Source organism: Pipistrellus kuhlii, unplaced genomic scaffold (assembly GCF_014108245.1).
Source record: "Pipistrellus kuhlii isolate mPipKuh1 unplaced genomic scaffold, mPipKuh1.p scaffold_m20_p_52, whole genome shotgun sequence".
Taxonomy (NCBI): domain Eukaryota; kingdom Metazoa; phylum Chordata; class Mammalia; order Chiroptera; family Vespertilionidae; genus Pipistrellus; species Pipistrellus kuhlii.
In genome coordinates this window covers 409,260-425,276 of record NW_023425554.1, presented here as the reverse complement: position 1 = coordinate 425,276, position 16,017 = coordinate 409,260, and the positions used below count along the sequence as shown (strand labels likewise).

General features: G+C 39.5%; 2 protein-coding genes across 2 annotated transcripts; both read left to right on the top strand.

Moving 5' to 3' along the window:
- Nucleotides 1-938: 938 nt before the first annotated feature.
- On the top strand, nt 939-4,783 carry LOC118706605 (olfactory receptor 7A10-like). The gene is made up of 2 exons (XM_036416040.1): nt 939-1,859; nt 4,781-4,783. Exons 1-2 carry the CDS (start codon nt 939-941, stop codon nt 4,781-4,783), a joined length of 924 nt encoding a protein of 307 aa, XP_036271933.1.
- A 6,977-nt stretch (nt 4,784-11,760) lies between these two features.
- Nucleotides 11,761-12,717, top strand: LOC118706508 (olfactory receptor 7A10-like). The gene is made up of 2 exons (XM_036415858.1): nt 11,761-12,193; nt 12,479-12,717. The coding sequence occupies exons 1-2, from the start codon at nt 11,839-11,841 to the stop codon at nt 12,715-12,717; spliced, it is 594 nt and encodes a 197-aa protein (XP_036271751.1). The 5' UTR covers nt 11,761-11,838.
- The last annotated feature ends 3,300 nt before the right edge of the window (nt 12,718-16,017 follow it).

Sequence of the window (16,017 nt, the reverse complement as noted above, 5' to 3'; positions counted from 1 at the left end):
TTATGGCCACTTGGTTTCAAGGGAGCTGAATTGCTTAGAGAACTGAGCAAAAGTAACATAGTTCACTTAATGAGGAGCTCTGAGAATTCGGCCTCAGACCTCCCTCTGAAGACTCACCTGCAGCTCCTCAGCCATGGATAAGAGCATCCTCTCTGTGTCTCTCTAAGATGTTCACCTGCTCTGGAACCAGTACCTCAACTCCATTTCTTGCCCTTTCTACATCAATTGTCCAAGGAAGGAAGGACCAGTAGAGGCAAGTCCAGTGAGTGATGCCATTGGGGGTGCCAGAGTGACCACTGTGGGAAAGCATCATGTGCAGAGCAAGAACTTCTAATAACTGTGTCCTCTGGGGGAACAGTCAGGCTGATGAAATAGTGAAAGGATCCTGTACATTTGGTGTCCTTAGCTCTGAAGGGATTTCTGGAAATTTATTTCTTCTCAGCCCTTTTCTTCTCACCATCTGAGAACACAATTCCATGGCCTTTCTCCTCCCACAGCAGAACCTGAACCCTCCCCTCTATCTGCTCAGTTCTCCGGATTTTTTCTATTTCAAAATTTGCATTTCCATTTCTTTGTAAAGCATTGACAGAGTGAGGCAGCCTTGTAGAGTAGAAAAGCACTGACTTAGAATCAGGGTTAGAATTTCGTTTCTGAGCATCCTATACACTTTCCCTACTGGTGGAAACTATTAATAAATATTTCTCAATTGCATGAAAGCATTTCTCATGAAAACAGTATAATCCATGACCACCTTGAAAACAAAGATTGAGGAAGAAAGGATTTCCTAATCAGAGATGTCATGGGGATGATATGTACAAAAATAAATATTGTTGCATTATTACAAAATGTAATTGTAGCATTTAATCTGTACTTGCAATGGTCATTTGTGCAAAAACTAATCATGCTTTTTTTTTCTTTCTACTAGTCACCTCTACCCCATGGGAGGTGAGAATGATACTCTGGTTTCAGAATTTCTACTTCTGGGATTATCAGAGGAACCAGAACTGCAGCCCCTCATATTTGGGCTTTTCCTCTCCATGTACCTGATCACTGTGCTTGGAAACCTGCTCATCATCCTGGCTGTCAGCTCAGACTCCCACCTCCACACACCCATGTACTTTTTCCTCTGCAACCTGTCCTTGGTAGACATCTGTTTCACCTCCACCACCGTCCCAAAGATGCTGGTGAACATCCAGTCACAGAACAAAGCCATCACCTATGAAGGCTGCATCACACAGATGTATTTTTTTCTACTCTTTGGAGGACTGGATGACTTCCTTCTAGCTGTGATGGCCTATGACAGGTATGTGGCCATCTGCCACCCCTTGCACTACATGGTCATCATGAACTCCAGGCTCTGTGGACTGCTAGTCCTGGTGTCCTGGGGCATGAGTGCCCTGAATTCCTTGTTACAAAGTTTAATTGTGTTGCCATTGTCCTTCTGCACAAACTTGGAAATCCCGCACTATTTTTGTGAATTCAAATCGATGCTTCAACTTGCCTGTTCTGACACCTTACTTAATAACATGGTGATGTATTTAGTATCTGTGCTACTAGGTGGTGGTCCCCTTACTGGCATAATTTACTCATACTCTAAGATAGTGTCCTCCATACGTGCAATCTCATCAGCTCAGGGGAAATATAAGGCATTTTCTACATGTGCCTCTCACCTCTCAGTTGTCTCCTTATTTTATGGTACAATCCTAGGAGTGTACCTCAGCTCTGCTGTTACTCAAAGCTCAAAATCAAGTTCAGTGGCCTCAGTGATGTACACTGTGGTCACACCCATGCTGAACCCCTTCATCTACAGTCTCAGGAACAAAGACATAAAGAGGGCCCTGAAAGGATTCTATGGGTTGGCAGGTAAAAGGGGACAATCATCCATGGGTAAAAAGTAGCCTTGAATTTGGGGCTACAGGATTAAAAACCAGAAATTGTTACTCTTTAATCACATTGAAATTTTTAGACTTGAACCTTTTGTGCTTTTTTAATTTATTTCAGAGAGGAAGGGAGAGGGAGAGAAAGATAGAAACACCATTGATGAGAGTACATGATTGATCAGCTGCTTCTTACATACCCCTTCCTGGTAAATGAACCCACTACCTGGGCATTATTCTGACCAGAAATCCAATGGTGACCTCCTGGTTCATAGTTCCATGCTCAACCTCTGAGAAATACAGGCCAGGCCAGACTTGTTGCTTTTATTTCTGTCCTTGAATTTCTTTTGTTTGTTTCAACTTGTCTATACAATTTAAGTAACCATTTTATTAAGCTTCCTTGCTTTGTCTGTGATACAGAAAGTTTCCCCTTTGTCCCTTTTTAACCTTCACAATGTTTTTCCCAACCTTGGTCAGAAATAGTGAGAAGTTTTTATTTACCAGAAACATTGATGTCTTAAGAAAAATTTCTTCCCAAATGACATATATCATTGTAAGCAATTTGTTCTGTTTTATAGATAGAACAGTAATAAGTGGTATTACGTAAAAAAACACAACAAAACAAAAAAAAAACTGCACTTGACTATGTATAATTTTTATGCCATGAAATATTTTTAAAATTTCTTTATTGATTGAGTCACATTTTTGCCCTCATTCCCCCATGCCCATCCCAAACCCCTCCCCACATATGTCCTCACCCCCCTGTTGTCTGTGACCACTGGTTAAGCTTATCGGCATGCACACAAGTCCTTTGGTTGATCTCTATCCCTTCCCCGCAGAGGGCCCTTGGGAATGCCAATGGTTGACCTTTAAATTAATGTCAGCTGAGTCCTAGGTGAGAGGCATGGCCATCCCCTGGAAACAGCCTCCCAAAATGTTAGAGACAGTTATCAGTACTGATTTCTTATCTTTATCCATGTGCTTGGGATGAGGAAGGAATAGGACCTTGATTACCCAGGTCTTGATATGCTAAATCCCAGGAATGAGGGAATGAATAAGACCTGGGCACACCCAGAACTTCCTTGACCTTAAACCCTCCTCTGGAAACCAACAAATGCACTGTGTTATCTGTGGTGGGGGCTAACTATCCTTCCATCACAGTGACAGCCTCCACCTGGCACCCATCTAGATGAATCTATTTCTGCCTCTTTGTATCTTTCTTTCTTTTATTTCTTAATTCCCAGCTCCTACACACAGGAACCTGTCCTTTTCACTTTCTATGTGGGACTTGGAAAAAGGAGAAGCACCCCACCGCACCCCAAGCCCTCCTACCTACCCTGGGGGTTTGACAGTCTGATCAATGTTTTCCTGTCTCCAGGCCTGTTTTTGTTCATTAGTTTATGATAATTCCCCCAAATCCCCTTTAAGTGCTACAGGAAAAACATAATAAAAACTAGCTACAGAGGCCCTATATATCCAGAGGTCAATCCAGAAACACTGTCAACCAAGGACTGAATCGCAAATTGACTCTTGTGTAAACTCAAATAAAGGAGTATAAGAAATAAAGAAATATTGCCTGTTTGAAAATCAGGACTGTGGAGCAGTGGAATGCGCAGAGCTTCAGTACTGTACTGACTAGGAGACAGGCGTGCCAAACAGAACAGTAGAGGAATGAATGACCTTCACTACTGCACGTTTTTATTTTTATTTCATTTTTTTACTTAAGAAATGATATAATTTTTTCTTTTTCCCTCACTGGATTTTACCTTTTTAATTATTACATTTTTTTTTCAATCAGTATTATTACTACTACTATTTTACCTTTTTTTTTTTTAAGTGCCATTTTTTTTTTTAAAGTGTCATTTTATTTTACTTTGGGATTACCGTTCTACATTCTATTTTCATCTTTCCTATAGCATCATTTTACAATATTTCAACTTTACCTTTATGCCAACACTCTCTTCCTCACATTCCCCTTTTGTTGTGCTTTTATCTTACCCTATTCCTGCTTTAGATTTTCCCTATTCCTTCTTTTGACCCCTGTTAAAATTTCACCCTACTTACATATCTAATTTCCAATCCCCTGCTCTAAGTCCATACACACCTCTATTTTCTCTTTCTTCACTATCCCCAAATTTTTTTCTTTCTCTCTGTCCTTTTGTTGTGCTTTGCTTGATTGTTGATTATATCAGTTTCTTTATACTTATTTGTGAGATTGTTTAGCTTTTTCATTTTTTGTTGTTGTTTGCTTTTTTGCTTACGTTTTCCCTCAACTCAGTTGATATTAGTTGTTGTTTGTAGTTTGCATTCATCTCTAAGTATTTGTTGCTGGCATTGGTTGGTATTAGTAGCTGTTCTACTGTAGTTTTATCCCCATATAAATAGTTTTTTCCTGTCTTCTTTCTTATTCTCTTTCTTTTCCCTCTTACTTTTTTTCCTTTTCCCAATTTCATTTTTGCACTCTTTTTTCTTCTTTCTTTCTCATCCTCTAATTCGCCTTTCTCTGCTGGTCACCTTTATTGGGGTTATTAATAATGTAAATACATTTGTGTTCAGTGCTTTGTGAATACATCCCAAGAAACTAGAAACACCAATCAGAAAGGATACATGCATCCATATGTTCACAGTAGCACAATTCACCATACCTAAGATTTGAAAAGAGCCTAAATGCCCATCAGCAGATGAGTATATTAGAAAACTGTGATATATCTACACAATGGAATACTAGGCTTCTATAAAAAGAAGGCATTCTTACAATTTGCAGCAGTATGGATGGTACTGGATAGCATTAAGCTAAGTGAAATAACCCAGGGAATGAAATAAAAATACCACATAATCTCACTTATTTATGGAAAATGAGGAACATTATAACCTGATGAACAGGAAGGTAGATACAGATCCAGTGAAGCATCAAACACACTGTCAAATTACAACTGCAAGTCTGGGGAGTGTTGGGGAGGGGGGGAAAGAGATCAATTGAAGGACTTATATGCATGTATATAAGCACAATCAATGGACAGATACACTGGTTTGGGGGTGGGTAGGATGAGGGCATGTGAAAAGGGTTAGGGGAGGTTGGGGAAGGTTCATGTGTGAAAGAGAGGAGATATATGTACTACTATATGTAATACTTTAAACAGTAAAAATAAACATATAAATAATAGGTTTAGAGACATTTCAAGTGAAAAAAAAATTGACAAAGGGCCTGAATAAACACTTCTCCAAAGAGAAATCACAATGGCCAAGAGACATATTAAAATGCTCAAGGTCACTAATTATCAGAGAGATACAAATTAAAACAATAATGAGGAGTTACTTCTCATCTGCCAGAATGGGCACCATTAACAAATCAACAAACAACAATTGCTGGCAAAGATGTGGAAATAGAGGAACCCTAGAATACTGCTGGTTAGAATGCATTCTTTTTCAGAGATTGTGGAAAATAGTATGGAATAAAAATCAAACTGTTGTTTAACCCAGAGATCCCACTTCTGGCAATATAGCCTAAGAATTCTCAAACACCAAATCAGGAAGAATATATGCACCCCTATGTTCATATTTATTGACCATAGCTTAGGTCTGGAAAGAACCCAAATGCCCATGAGCAAATGAGGGAATGAATAAGCTCTAGGACATTTACACAATGGAATACTAAGTAGCTGCTAAAAAGCTATCTCTTACCCTTTGTGATAGCATGGGTGTACCTGGAAACTGTAATGCTAAGTGAAATAAACCAGCCAGAGGGAAAAAAATATTACATAAACTCACTATATGTGGAATATAATGAGAAAAAATAAACTGATTAACAAAATAGGACCACAGACATTGGATACATAGCACAGACTGACACATGGCAGAGGAGATGGAGTTGGGGGATGAGAAAGAATTAACCAAATATGTGTACATTTGGGTAACCCATGGACATCAACAATAATGTGGGAAAGGCCTGGGGTGTGGGCAAAGAGGAGAATGGGGGACATTGGGAATACTGTGAACAATAAAATGATGTCTTCATATAAGACAATGATTTGACTTTTTTTTCATGAAAAATTCAAGTTTAGGATATGACTGCTTACTAAAGCTCCTTTCAATTAGAAAGTTTTAATTTCAGACCATCTTATATGGTTGTATTAGGTTTCTTTTTTTTTTTTAAGGCTACTAAGCAGCCCCCATTCCCACCACACCAGCTGAACTTTTCAGTTTTCGTATGTGGTGTGTTTTGCTTGTTTTTTTTTGTCCACATGACAAAATTTAGAAAAGGAGAATTACTTTTCTTAGAGCTATGGAAGAGTCATAACTGTAGACAGCATTGGAATTTTCAAGCAGAAAGGGATATATAATTCATTAAAAAGTGTACACAGCCATGACATGTTTGCTCAGTGGATAGAGATTCGGCCTGTGGACTGTAACATTCCAGGTTTGATTGTGGTCAAGGTCATGTACCTTGGTTGCAGACACATCTCCAGTGGGAGGTGTTGGGGAGGCAGCTGATCAATATTTCTCATCAATGTTTCTTATGTAGGTATTTATTTATTTTTATTTTTTTTGTCTTCAGCTTTGTTCTTTTTTTTATTATTGATCATGTTATCACATAATTGTCTTTATTCCCCCATTCCCATCCCAAACCCCTCCCTAGATACGCCCCCCCCCCCCCCCCCCCCCCCCCCCCCCCCCCCCGCCGCAACCCTTTTGTCTGTGGCCACTGGCTGGGCCATATGTATACACACAAGTCCTTTGGTTGATCTCTTCCCCTGACCCCCATCCTCCCTTACTTCCCCTCTGAGGTTTGAGAGTCTGATCGCTGGTTCTCTTTCTCTGGGTCTGTTTATGTTGTTCATTTTTTCCTCTAGACGTGTGAGATCATGTAATCCAAGAAATATCCTTGTAAGAACCTAAACTGCAACAAGCCAAAATGGTTATGCTGAGAGGCAAATGAATCAGTCTGTAATGAGTTCCTTTCTGGGCCAACAGTCCTTTTGCGTCCCAATTTCAATGCCAGATAGTTCCTATGTGTACATGCCAGCCATGATATTTCAGATCTGGTTGGTGGACAAATGGTGGTACATGGTGTGTGGAGGTGGGAGTCTGGGCTGACAGCCAGGATGATGAGCAGGTTTCTGAGCAAAGTGATCAGGTACATGGAGAGGGAAAAAAACAAAAATGAGGGAGCTACAGTTCTGGTTCCTCTGAAAGTTTCAGAAAAAGAAATTTTGAAATTGGGTTATCATTGTCTTGTACCATGTGGTAGTGGTCAAAAGGAAGAAGAAAAAATAATGTGTTTAATTTTACATGTGTTAGTATTAACATAGTGAAATGCTAGAATTTATGTTTTTATGTTTTTCAGTCAAGAAATTATTCACTTATATTGAGTATGTCTCCTTTACTGGGTCTGCTTTGCTAATTTTAGTTAGGAATTCTTGTCCTACACTCAGTTTACCCTTAAGAGGTCATGTGATATATGGTCTTAATGAAAAATTCTTTTATTCATTTGAGGAATTTATATTTAGTACTGACTATCTTCTAGGATAAGAATATAGAATGCTGAGAAATAATGTTTTCTACAATACAATGATGGAAAAAGCATATTAATTACCAACTAGATAAACATATGCTCTGTCTGATAGTGACAGATTGTATGAAAAAGAAAAACAGGCATAAAGCAATTTAAATGGAGATGTTGTATTTTAATGGGAGTTCAGAAGAGTGATATTTGACCAGAGTCCTAGAGGAAGTCAGAGTTGTAATTATGAAGTTATCTGGGGGAAGTGTGTGCCCTGCTGTGGGAAGAGCCACTGTGAAGACCCAGAGGGTGGCCTTTGTTTCAGATATTCAAGCCTTCAACCCAGGCATGTGCCTTGACCAGGGATCCAATCATGACCTTCTGGTTCATGGGTTAATGCTCAATCACTGAGCAGCACTTGCCGGGCAATACCTGCTTGTGTTTACAGCTAGCCTGATCTAAATGACTTCTTAGTTACTATAGCCTTCTAATGCATTTTAGGCAGTCAATTTTATCATCTGAAAATGTGATTATTTTACTTTTACCTAAGACATGAGTCTACTATTGCTTTTTCTTCTTTGGTTGCATTGGTTTGAAATTTCAGAACAGTGATGATATATATGATAGTAGCAAGCATTTGTCCTCTGTATGACATTCAAGCAGATTTCTCAAATATTTTCTTGTCAGGTCTGATAGAGGCTCATTGCTTTCGTGGATGGAGTGCTTCTGTTTATAATTAAATCAGGTAGTATGCACTCCTTATATTATGCTATAGATTTGAAGGTGCCTTCGTGAGAGAATTGCTTGTTAGGTTATTGGAACCATCAGCAGAAACCAAGGACAGCTCCTGGCTGAGCCTCCATTCAGCTAAGTTCTAGAGCTAAGTTTTGAGGTACTTCAGGTTGACAGTAATGGACACTGGCATAGGAATAGTTATAGTGGGATGAAATTCAGGATGCTGAAAGGGTTTGACAGTTATATCAGCCAGGGTCTGGGGCGACTGAACAGAGCCTGTGTGATACAAATCTCCTGGAGCTTCTCACTAGCAGAAAAGAAGCCAGATTTAACTGTTTTAAAAATATTTTTTTTTATTAATCTCAGAGAGGAAGATAGAAACATCAATGATGGGAGGGAATCATTGATTGGCTGCCTCCTGCACATTGGACTGAGCCCCAAACCCAGGCTTGTGCCCTTGACTGGAATTGAATATAGAAACCTTTGGGTCCCTAGACTGACAGTCTATCCACTGAACAAAACCAGCTAAGGCTAACCTTTTCTTATAATTTTACAAATTTGTGTCTGATTTATTTACTGCCCATGTCTGAATCTACACACTTAAATCAGGGGTCAGCAAAGTACTTCCCAAAGAGCAAATCCCACCCACAGCCTGTTTTTAGAAAGAGGTTTTATTAATAAGGTGATGGTAGCCCTGTAAGGATATATCTGCATTCTAAGCCCCAGTAACTGTAAATGTGACCTTATTTGAAAAATGGCTCTTTAGAGATTTGGTTAAGGATTCCAAGATGAAAACCTCCTGGATTAGCCAGTTGGACCCTGAAACCAATAGCCAGGCTCCTTAGAAGATACAGAGTGGAGAGGCACAGAGAAAAGCGGACCATATGTCTCCTGAGATTGGAGTGATGCAGCCACAAAGCCCAGGGAAGCTTGGAGGCACTAATAGCAGGACGAGGCAAGGGGCTCAGTCTCCCTTAGAGCCCCTGCAGAGAGGGCAGCCTTCCTGACATCCTGAGAGAAGACTTCTGGGATCGAGAACCTGATGAAATAAATTCGTGTTGTTTAAGCCACCCAGCTTGGACTTAGTCGTTACAAAATCCACAGAACATAAATACCTATAGCCAAGCCACTCTGGGTATTCCCTACGTGTGCTTTCACTCTACAGTGACAGAGTTAAGTAGCTTCAACAGAGCACTGATTGTCCAATAATAATCTTCATCTAGTTCTTTAGAAATATCTTTGGCAGTGACTGCTCTAAGTCACTATCAGGTACTGGTTTTATATTCAAAGTACTCTTTTCTGTCCTAAGGAAATGCTATGAATAGCTTCACTTCCAACATATATATAGATATATAGATATATAGATATATAGATATATAGATATATAGATATATAGATATATAGATATATAGATATATAGATATATAGATATATAGATATATAGATATATATTGATATATATTGATATATATATATATATGAACATGTATATATATTATATATATACACATACTATATTAATATGTGTGTGTGTGTTTAAAGATGTTAATGCATTTTGAACAGTTCTGAGAAACTTGTACAAATGACATCCTACCTCTGCAGCCAAAATAATTTACACCCCATAAAATGCATTTTCAGAAACAATCTCTGGTTTTCAAAATTGAGGTCAAGTGGAAATTTCTGCTAGATGCCTGTTTGAAATGGATGGGGTCAGGGACATCACTGAATCTATGGGTCAGACACTTTGTGTGACTCACAGCAGCTCAGAAGCTCATGATGTTACCCTGTCCATGTGTCCGGCATGAGCGTTTACATACCCTGGGGAGATGTTCATTCCAGGGGAGGTGGACCCATCAGTAGGAATTGAATATGCTCCAGGAATTGAATGTTCACCTCCAGATGAACCCACTGAGACCAAACTAGCAGAAGAGTTGCCTATTACTTATGGCCACTTGGTTCAAAGGGAGCTGAATTGCTTAGAGAAATAAGCAACAATAAATCAGTTCACTTAATGAGGAGCTCTGAGAATTTGGCCTCATACCTCCCTTTGTGGACTCACATACAGCTCCTCAGCCATGGATAAGAGCATCTTCTTGTGCGTCTTTAAGATGTTCACCTGCTCTGGAACCAGCACCTCATCTGAATTTCTTGCCTTTTCCATATCAATTGTCCAAGGCAGGAAGGACCAGTAGAGGCAAGTCCAGTGAGTGATGCCATTGGGGGTGCTATAGTGAGCACTGTGGGAAAGCATCGTGGGGAGAAGTAGAGCTTTTAATAACCATGTCTTTTGGGGGAACGGTCAGGCTGATGAAATAGTGAAAGAACCCTGCATATTTGGTGTCCTTAGCTCTGAAGGGATTCCTTACAACTCATTCCTTCTAAGCCTTTTTCTTCTCATCATCTCAGAGCACAATTCCATGGCCTCTCTCTCCCACAGCAGAACCTGAACCCTCGCTTCTCTCTGCTCAGTTCTCAGGATTCTTTCTATTTCAAAATTTGCATTTCCTTTTCTTTGTGAAGCATTGGCAGAGTGAGGCAGCCTTACAGAATAGAAAAGCACTGACTTAGAATCAGTGAGATGTGACTTCCAATTCACTCTTGTACAGCTAGTGCCTGATGGACCTGGGAACTCTTCTTACATTCTGTAGGCCTTTCCCTCATCAGTGCAAGAGTGAGTAGAAGGAGATCTCTGAGAATGCTCACGGACCAGCAATTGTCATGCATGAAGTGCCCAGGACCAGTGCACCTGGTTCTCTGCTGGGCTCTTCACTCTTATTATTTTTCCTCATTAGCGTGAACCGGCCTTTTAAACTGTTCTCCCATTTACTGCATTGAATTCCAGATTGTATTTACTGTCGACGAAATTAAGGCATGCCTTTCTATTATGATCCAGCAATTTTTGCACACATATACATTAATACACACACACACACACACACACACACACACACACACACAGAATCAAAGAGAATCTTATACCCTCACAATGTATGATACACTCTAATATTTTATTCTGTGTCTTCCTGACTCCATTCTATTTCACTATTCTGGATCCTTTTGAACCTTCAATACCTCAAACAATTGCCATCTTAGGCCTTTTGCACTGCCTCTTTTCCTACCCAACCCCACCCCAAATAACCTCATGTTTCCCACTTTGTCTTCCTTGAGGTTTCTGTTCAATTGTCATCTTCTTTGCAGGGATCCCTGAACTCCCAGTATAAAATAACACCCATTTACTCTTTTATACCTACTTTCATTTTTTATTCACATTGTGCCATCTGACGTTTTATATGACATAACTGTTGTATATATACTTTCACTATCATTATATTATAAGAATTTTATTCTGAGCATCCTGTATACTTTCCCTACTGGTGGAAACTATCAATAATTATTTCTCTAGTGCATGAAAGCATTTCTCATGAAAACAGTGTAATCCATGACCAATTTGGAAACAAAGATTGAGGAAGCGAGGAATTCCTACTCAAAGATGTCATGGGGATGACATGTACAAAAAATAAATATTGTTGCTTTATTACAAAATGTAATTGTAGCATTTAAACTGTGCTTGTGATGGCCATTTGCACAAAAACTAATATATTATTTTCTACTAGTCACCTTCACTCCATGGGAAGTGGGAATGATACTGTGATTTCAGAATTTCTTCTCCTGGGATTTTCAGAGGAAGCAGAACTGCAGCCCCTCATATTTGGGCTTTTCCTCTCCATGTACCTGATCACTGTGTTGGGAAACCTGCTCATCATCCTGGCCGTCAGCTCAGACTCCCACCTCCACACGCCCATGTACTTCTTCCTCTGCAACCTGTCCTTGGTAGACATCTGTTTCACCTCCACCACCATCCCAAAGATGCTGGTGAACATCCAGTCACAGAGCAAAGCCATCACATATGCAGGCTGTATCACACAGATGTATTTTTTTCTACTCTTTGGAGGACTAGATGACTTCTTTCTAGGAGTGATGGCCTATGACAGGTATGTGGCCATATGTCACCCCTTGCACTATATGAATATCATGAACTCCCGGCTCTGTGGACTGCTGGTTCTAGAGTCCTGGGTCATAAGTGCCCTGAATTCCTTGTTACAAAGTTTAATTGTGTTGCCATTGTCCTTCTGTACAGACTTGCAAATACCCCACTATTTTTGTGAACTCAGAGAGGTGGTCCAACTTGCCTGTTCTGACACCTTTCTTAATAACTTGGTGATGTATTTTGGAGTTGTGCTGCTGGCTGGTGGTCCAGTCGCTGGCATAATTTACTCTTACTCTAAGATAGTGTCCTCCATATGTGCAATCTCATCAGCTCAGGGGAAATATAAGGCATTTTCTACGTGTGCCTCTCACCTCTCAGTTGTGTCCTTATTTTATGGTACATTCTTAGGAGTATATCTTAGCTCTGCTGCTACCCACAGCTCACACTCAAGTGCAGTAGCCTCGGTGATGTACACTGTTGTCACACCCATGCTGAACCCCTTCATCTACAGTCTCAGGAACAATGATATAAAGAGGGCCCTGAAAAGAATCTTTGGGATGACAGGTACAAAGGGGACAATCATCAGGGGGTACAAAGAACCAAAAACCAGAAATTGATACTGTTTTTATCCCAATGTGATTTTTAGGCTTGCACCTTTTTAATATATATTTATATATATATTTCAGAGAGGAAGGAAGAGGGAGAGAAAGATAGAAACATCATTGATGTGAGTACATGATTGATAGGCTGCTTCTTGCATATTCCCTCTCGTTAAATGAACCCACTTACCTGGGCATGTGTCCTGCCCAGAAATCCAATGGTGACCACCTGGTTCATAGGTCCATGCTAAACCTCTGAGAAATACAGGCAGGGCCAGACTTGTTGCTTTATCTCTGTCCTTAAATTTCCTTTGTTTGTTTCAACTTCTCTATACAACTTAAGCAACCATTTTATTAAGCTTCCTGCTTTGTCTGTTATATAGAAAGTTTCCCCTTTGTCCCTTTTTAACCTTCACAATGTTTTCTCCAACTTGGTCAGAAATAGTGAGAAGTTTTTATTTACTTCACCAGAAACATTGATGTCTTAAGAAAAATTTCTTTCCAAATGACATATATCATTGTAAGTAATTTATTCTGTTTTGTAGGTAAAATAGTAATAAGTGTTATTATTTATGTAAAAATAGTGCACTTGACTCCCTAATCCATTGTATAATATTATGCCATAAAATATATTTTTCCATAAAATATTTTTTAAAATTTCTTTATTGATTAAGGTATCACATATTTGTCCTCATCCACCCATTCCCGTCCCAAACCCCTCCTTCACATATGTTTTCTGTGACCACTGGTTAAGCTTATATGCATGCATACAAGTCCTTTGGTTGATCTCTATCCCTTCCCCCACCTTCCCTACGTACCCTCAGATTTTGACAGTCTGATCAATATTTCCCTGTCTCTGGTTCTGTTTTTGTTCATCAGTGTGTTTTTTTTCATTATTTCTCCTAGATGAGTGACATCATGTGATACAAGAAATACACTTATTAGAACAGAAAATGAGACAAGCAATAATGCTTATGCTGAGAGGCAAATGAATCAGTCTATAGTGAGTTTCTTTCTGGTCCAATACACTTATAAGAACCGAAAATGAGACAAGCAATAATGCTTATGCTGAGTTTCTTTCTGGGCCAACAGTTCTTTTGTGCCCCAATTTCTATGTCAAATAGTTCGTTATGTGTACATGTCAGCATTGATATTACACTTTTAAATGGTGGACAAAAGGTGGCCAGGCCGGTCTGACCCTCTCTGGTTTGGTCCTGGGCAACCTGCAGTGACACACAGCTGTTGACTGCTAGTATGGCAAGGCGATTGTTGGTGTCTTCAATCTCTGGACTGCTTCTTTTCTGTCTTCATGGCTGGAACAGTCCTGTCAATTCTTTTCTGTTGCAGGAATCCACATGGTTTCACAATTGTTTTCTGAAAATATACAAACCTATCTAGATCAAATATTAATAAAGGAATATTTTCTATAAGTTTGACTTGGGATCCTTTTTCATGTTTTGCCCAAATGCTTTTCCTTTGGCTTGTTTTGACACCACATGTGTTTTTCATGGGTGTTTTGCTGTTAGCATTATAAATGAAAGTTAATTTTCAAAAGTACAAATTTTATAGATGTAATTTACTTACAGTATATTTTCCCTTACATGATATTTTTCTACTATCCTCCTTTTTTATTTAAATATTAGGAGGCTTTTGGAAATTTTATAATGTAAATACCTTTTAAATTTTATTTTTTTGCACTATAAAATGACTGCTTTAGATTTATTACATGCTATGCAATTTTACCATGAGATGAACTAATAATAAAAATTTTAGTTAACATTTTGGGAACAGCTTTTTGTTTAATACAATAAATTTTTCTAATATTATTATTAATATTAGACAACCAGTCTTGATTTTTCTGGTCTAACAACAGTAAGATAATCTGTCATATGGACCCTGCATATCCCCGACAGAATGAAGAGGGAATCTGTATGATGGAAATACTTCCTCCCCTCCTTTACCCCAAAGAAAACATGTTATGGCTTCCAAATAATCTGTTTTTCCCATTGTTAATAGCTCTTTGTCCATTCAACCTTCTTATAAAATTGTTCTATTTTGTACATCCCCTCAGAGCTCCCTTTTAGTTGCCAGATAGTATGCTACCTGATTCATGAATCACTTAATAATAAATACAATTAAATCTGTAAATTTACTTGGTTGAATTTTTATTTTTAATATATGCAAAGTGCTACGTAGATACAATACAATCTCTATCAAAATTCCAATGTCATTTTCCCACACACACACACACACAAATAGAACAAACCTAAAATTTGTGTGGAACTGCATAAGTCCCTGATTAACCAAAGCAATTCTGAGAAAGAAAAACAAAGCTGGAGGCAACCCATTCCCTGATTTCAGACAATATTCTAAAACTATAGCTATAGTAATGAAAGCACTATAGTACTGGCATAAACAGACACATAGATCAACAGAAAAGAACAGACAGCCAAGAAATAAACCCACACAAAGAAGATCATTAATTTAGGAGAAAGGAACCAAGCATGTGAAATGAGGAAAGGACAGTATCTGCAGTTAACTGTTCTGGGAAAACTGGACAACAACATGCAAAAGAATGAAACTGGGTCACTATTGTAAGGGTTCAGAATGAGTCACCCCAAGACATATACTTGGATTATTTTTTAGCTGAAGGCATCTGTGACCATGGGAGTCCAAGAGAAACTTTTACCTTTCCCTTAAAGAATTTAAATTTTGGGTCTTTCCCATAATAAGTGTTATCCTGCTCCTATTTAATAAAAATATAATATACAAATTGACCCATACACCCTCATACAAGATGGCTGCCCCTATGTGGTCAGAGTTGGCCACCACAAGATGATAAGCAGGGGAGGGTAGTTGCTGGCAATCAGGCCTGCAGGGGAGGACAGTTGGGGGGGGGGGCAGTTGGGGGCGAACAGACCTGTAGGGGAGGGAAGTTAGGAGTGACCAGGCCTGTAGTGGAGGGTAGATGGGGGTGAGTGGACCAGCAGGGGAGGGAAGTTGGGGGTGACCAAGCCTGCAGAAGAAGGCAGTTAGGGGTGACTGGGCTGGCAGGGGAGGTCAGTTGGGGATTACCAGGCCAGCAGGGGAGCGCAGGTTGGGGATGTTTGGGCAGCAGGGGAGGGCAGTTAGAGGCAATTGGGACCATAGGGGAGAAATTGGGCATTGATGAAGCTGGCAGGGGAGTAGTTAGGGGGTGATCAGGCTGGTAGGCAGGCGAGCAGTTGGAAGCCAGCAGTCCCGGATTGTGAGAAGGATATCTGACTGCCAGTTTAGGCCACATCCCTTTAGGCCTGAACCCTTTGGGATGGAGCCTAA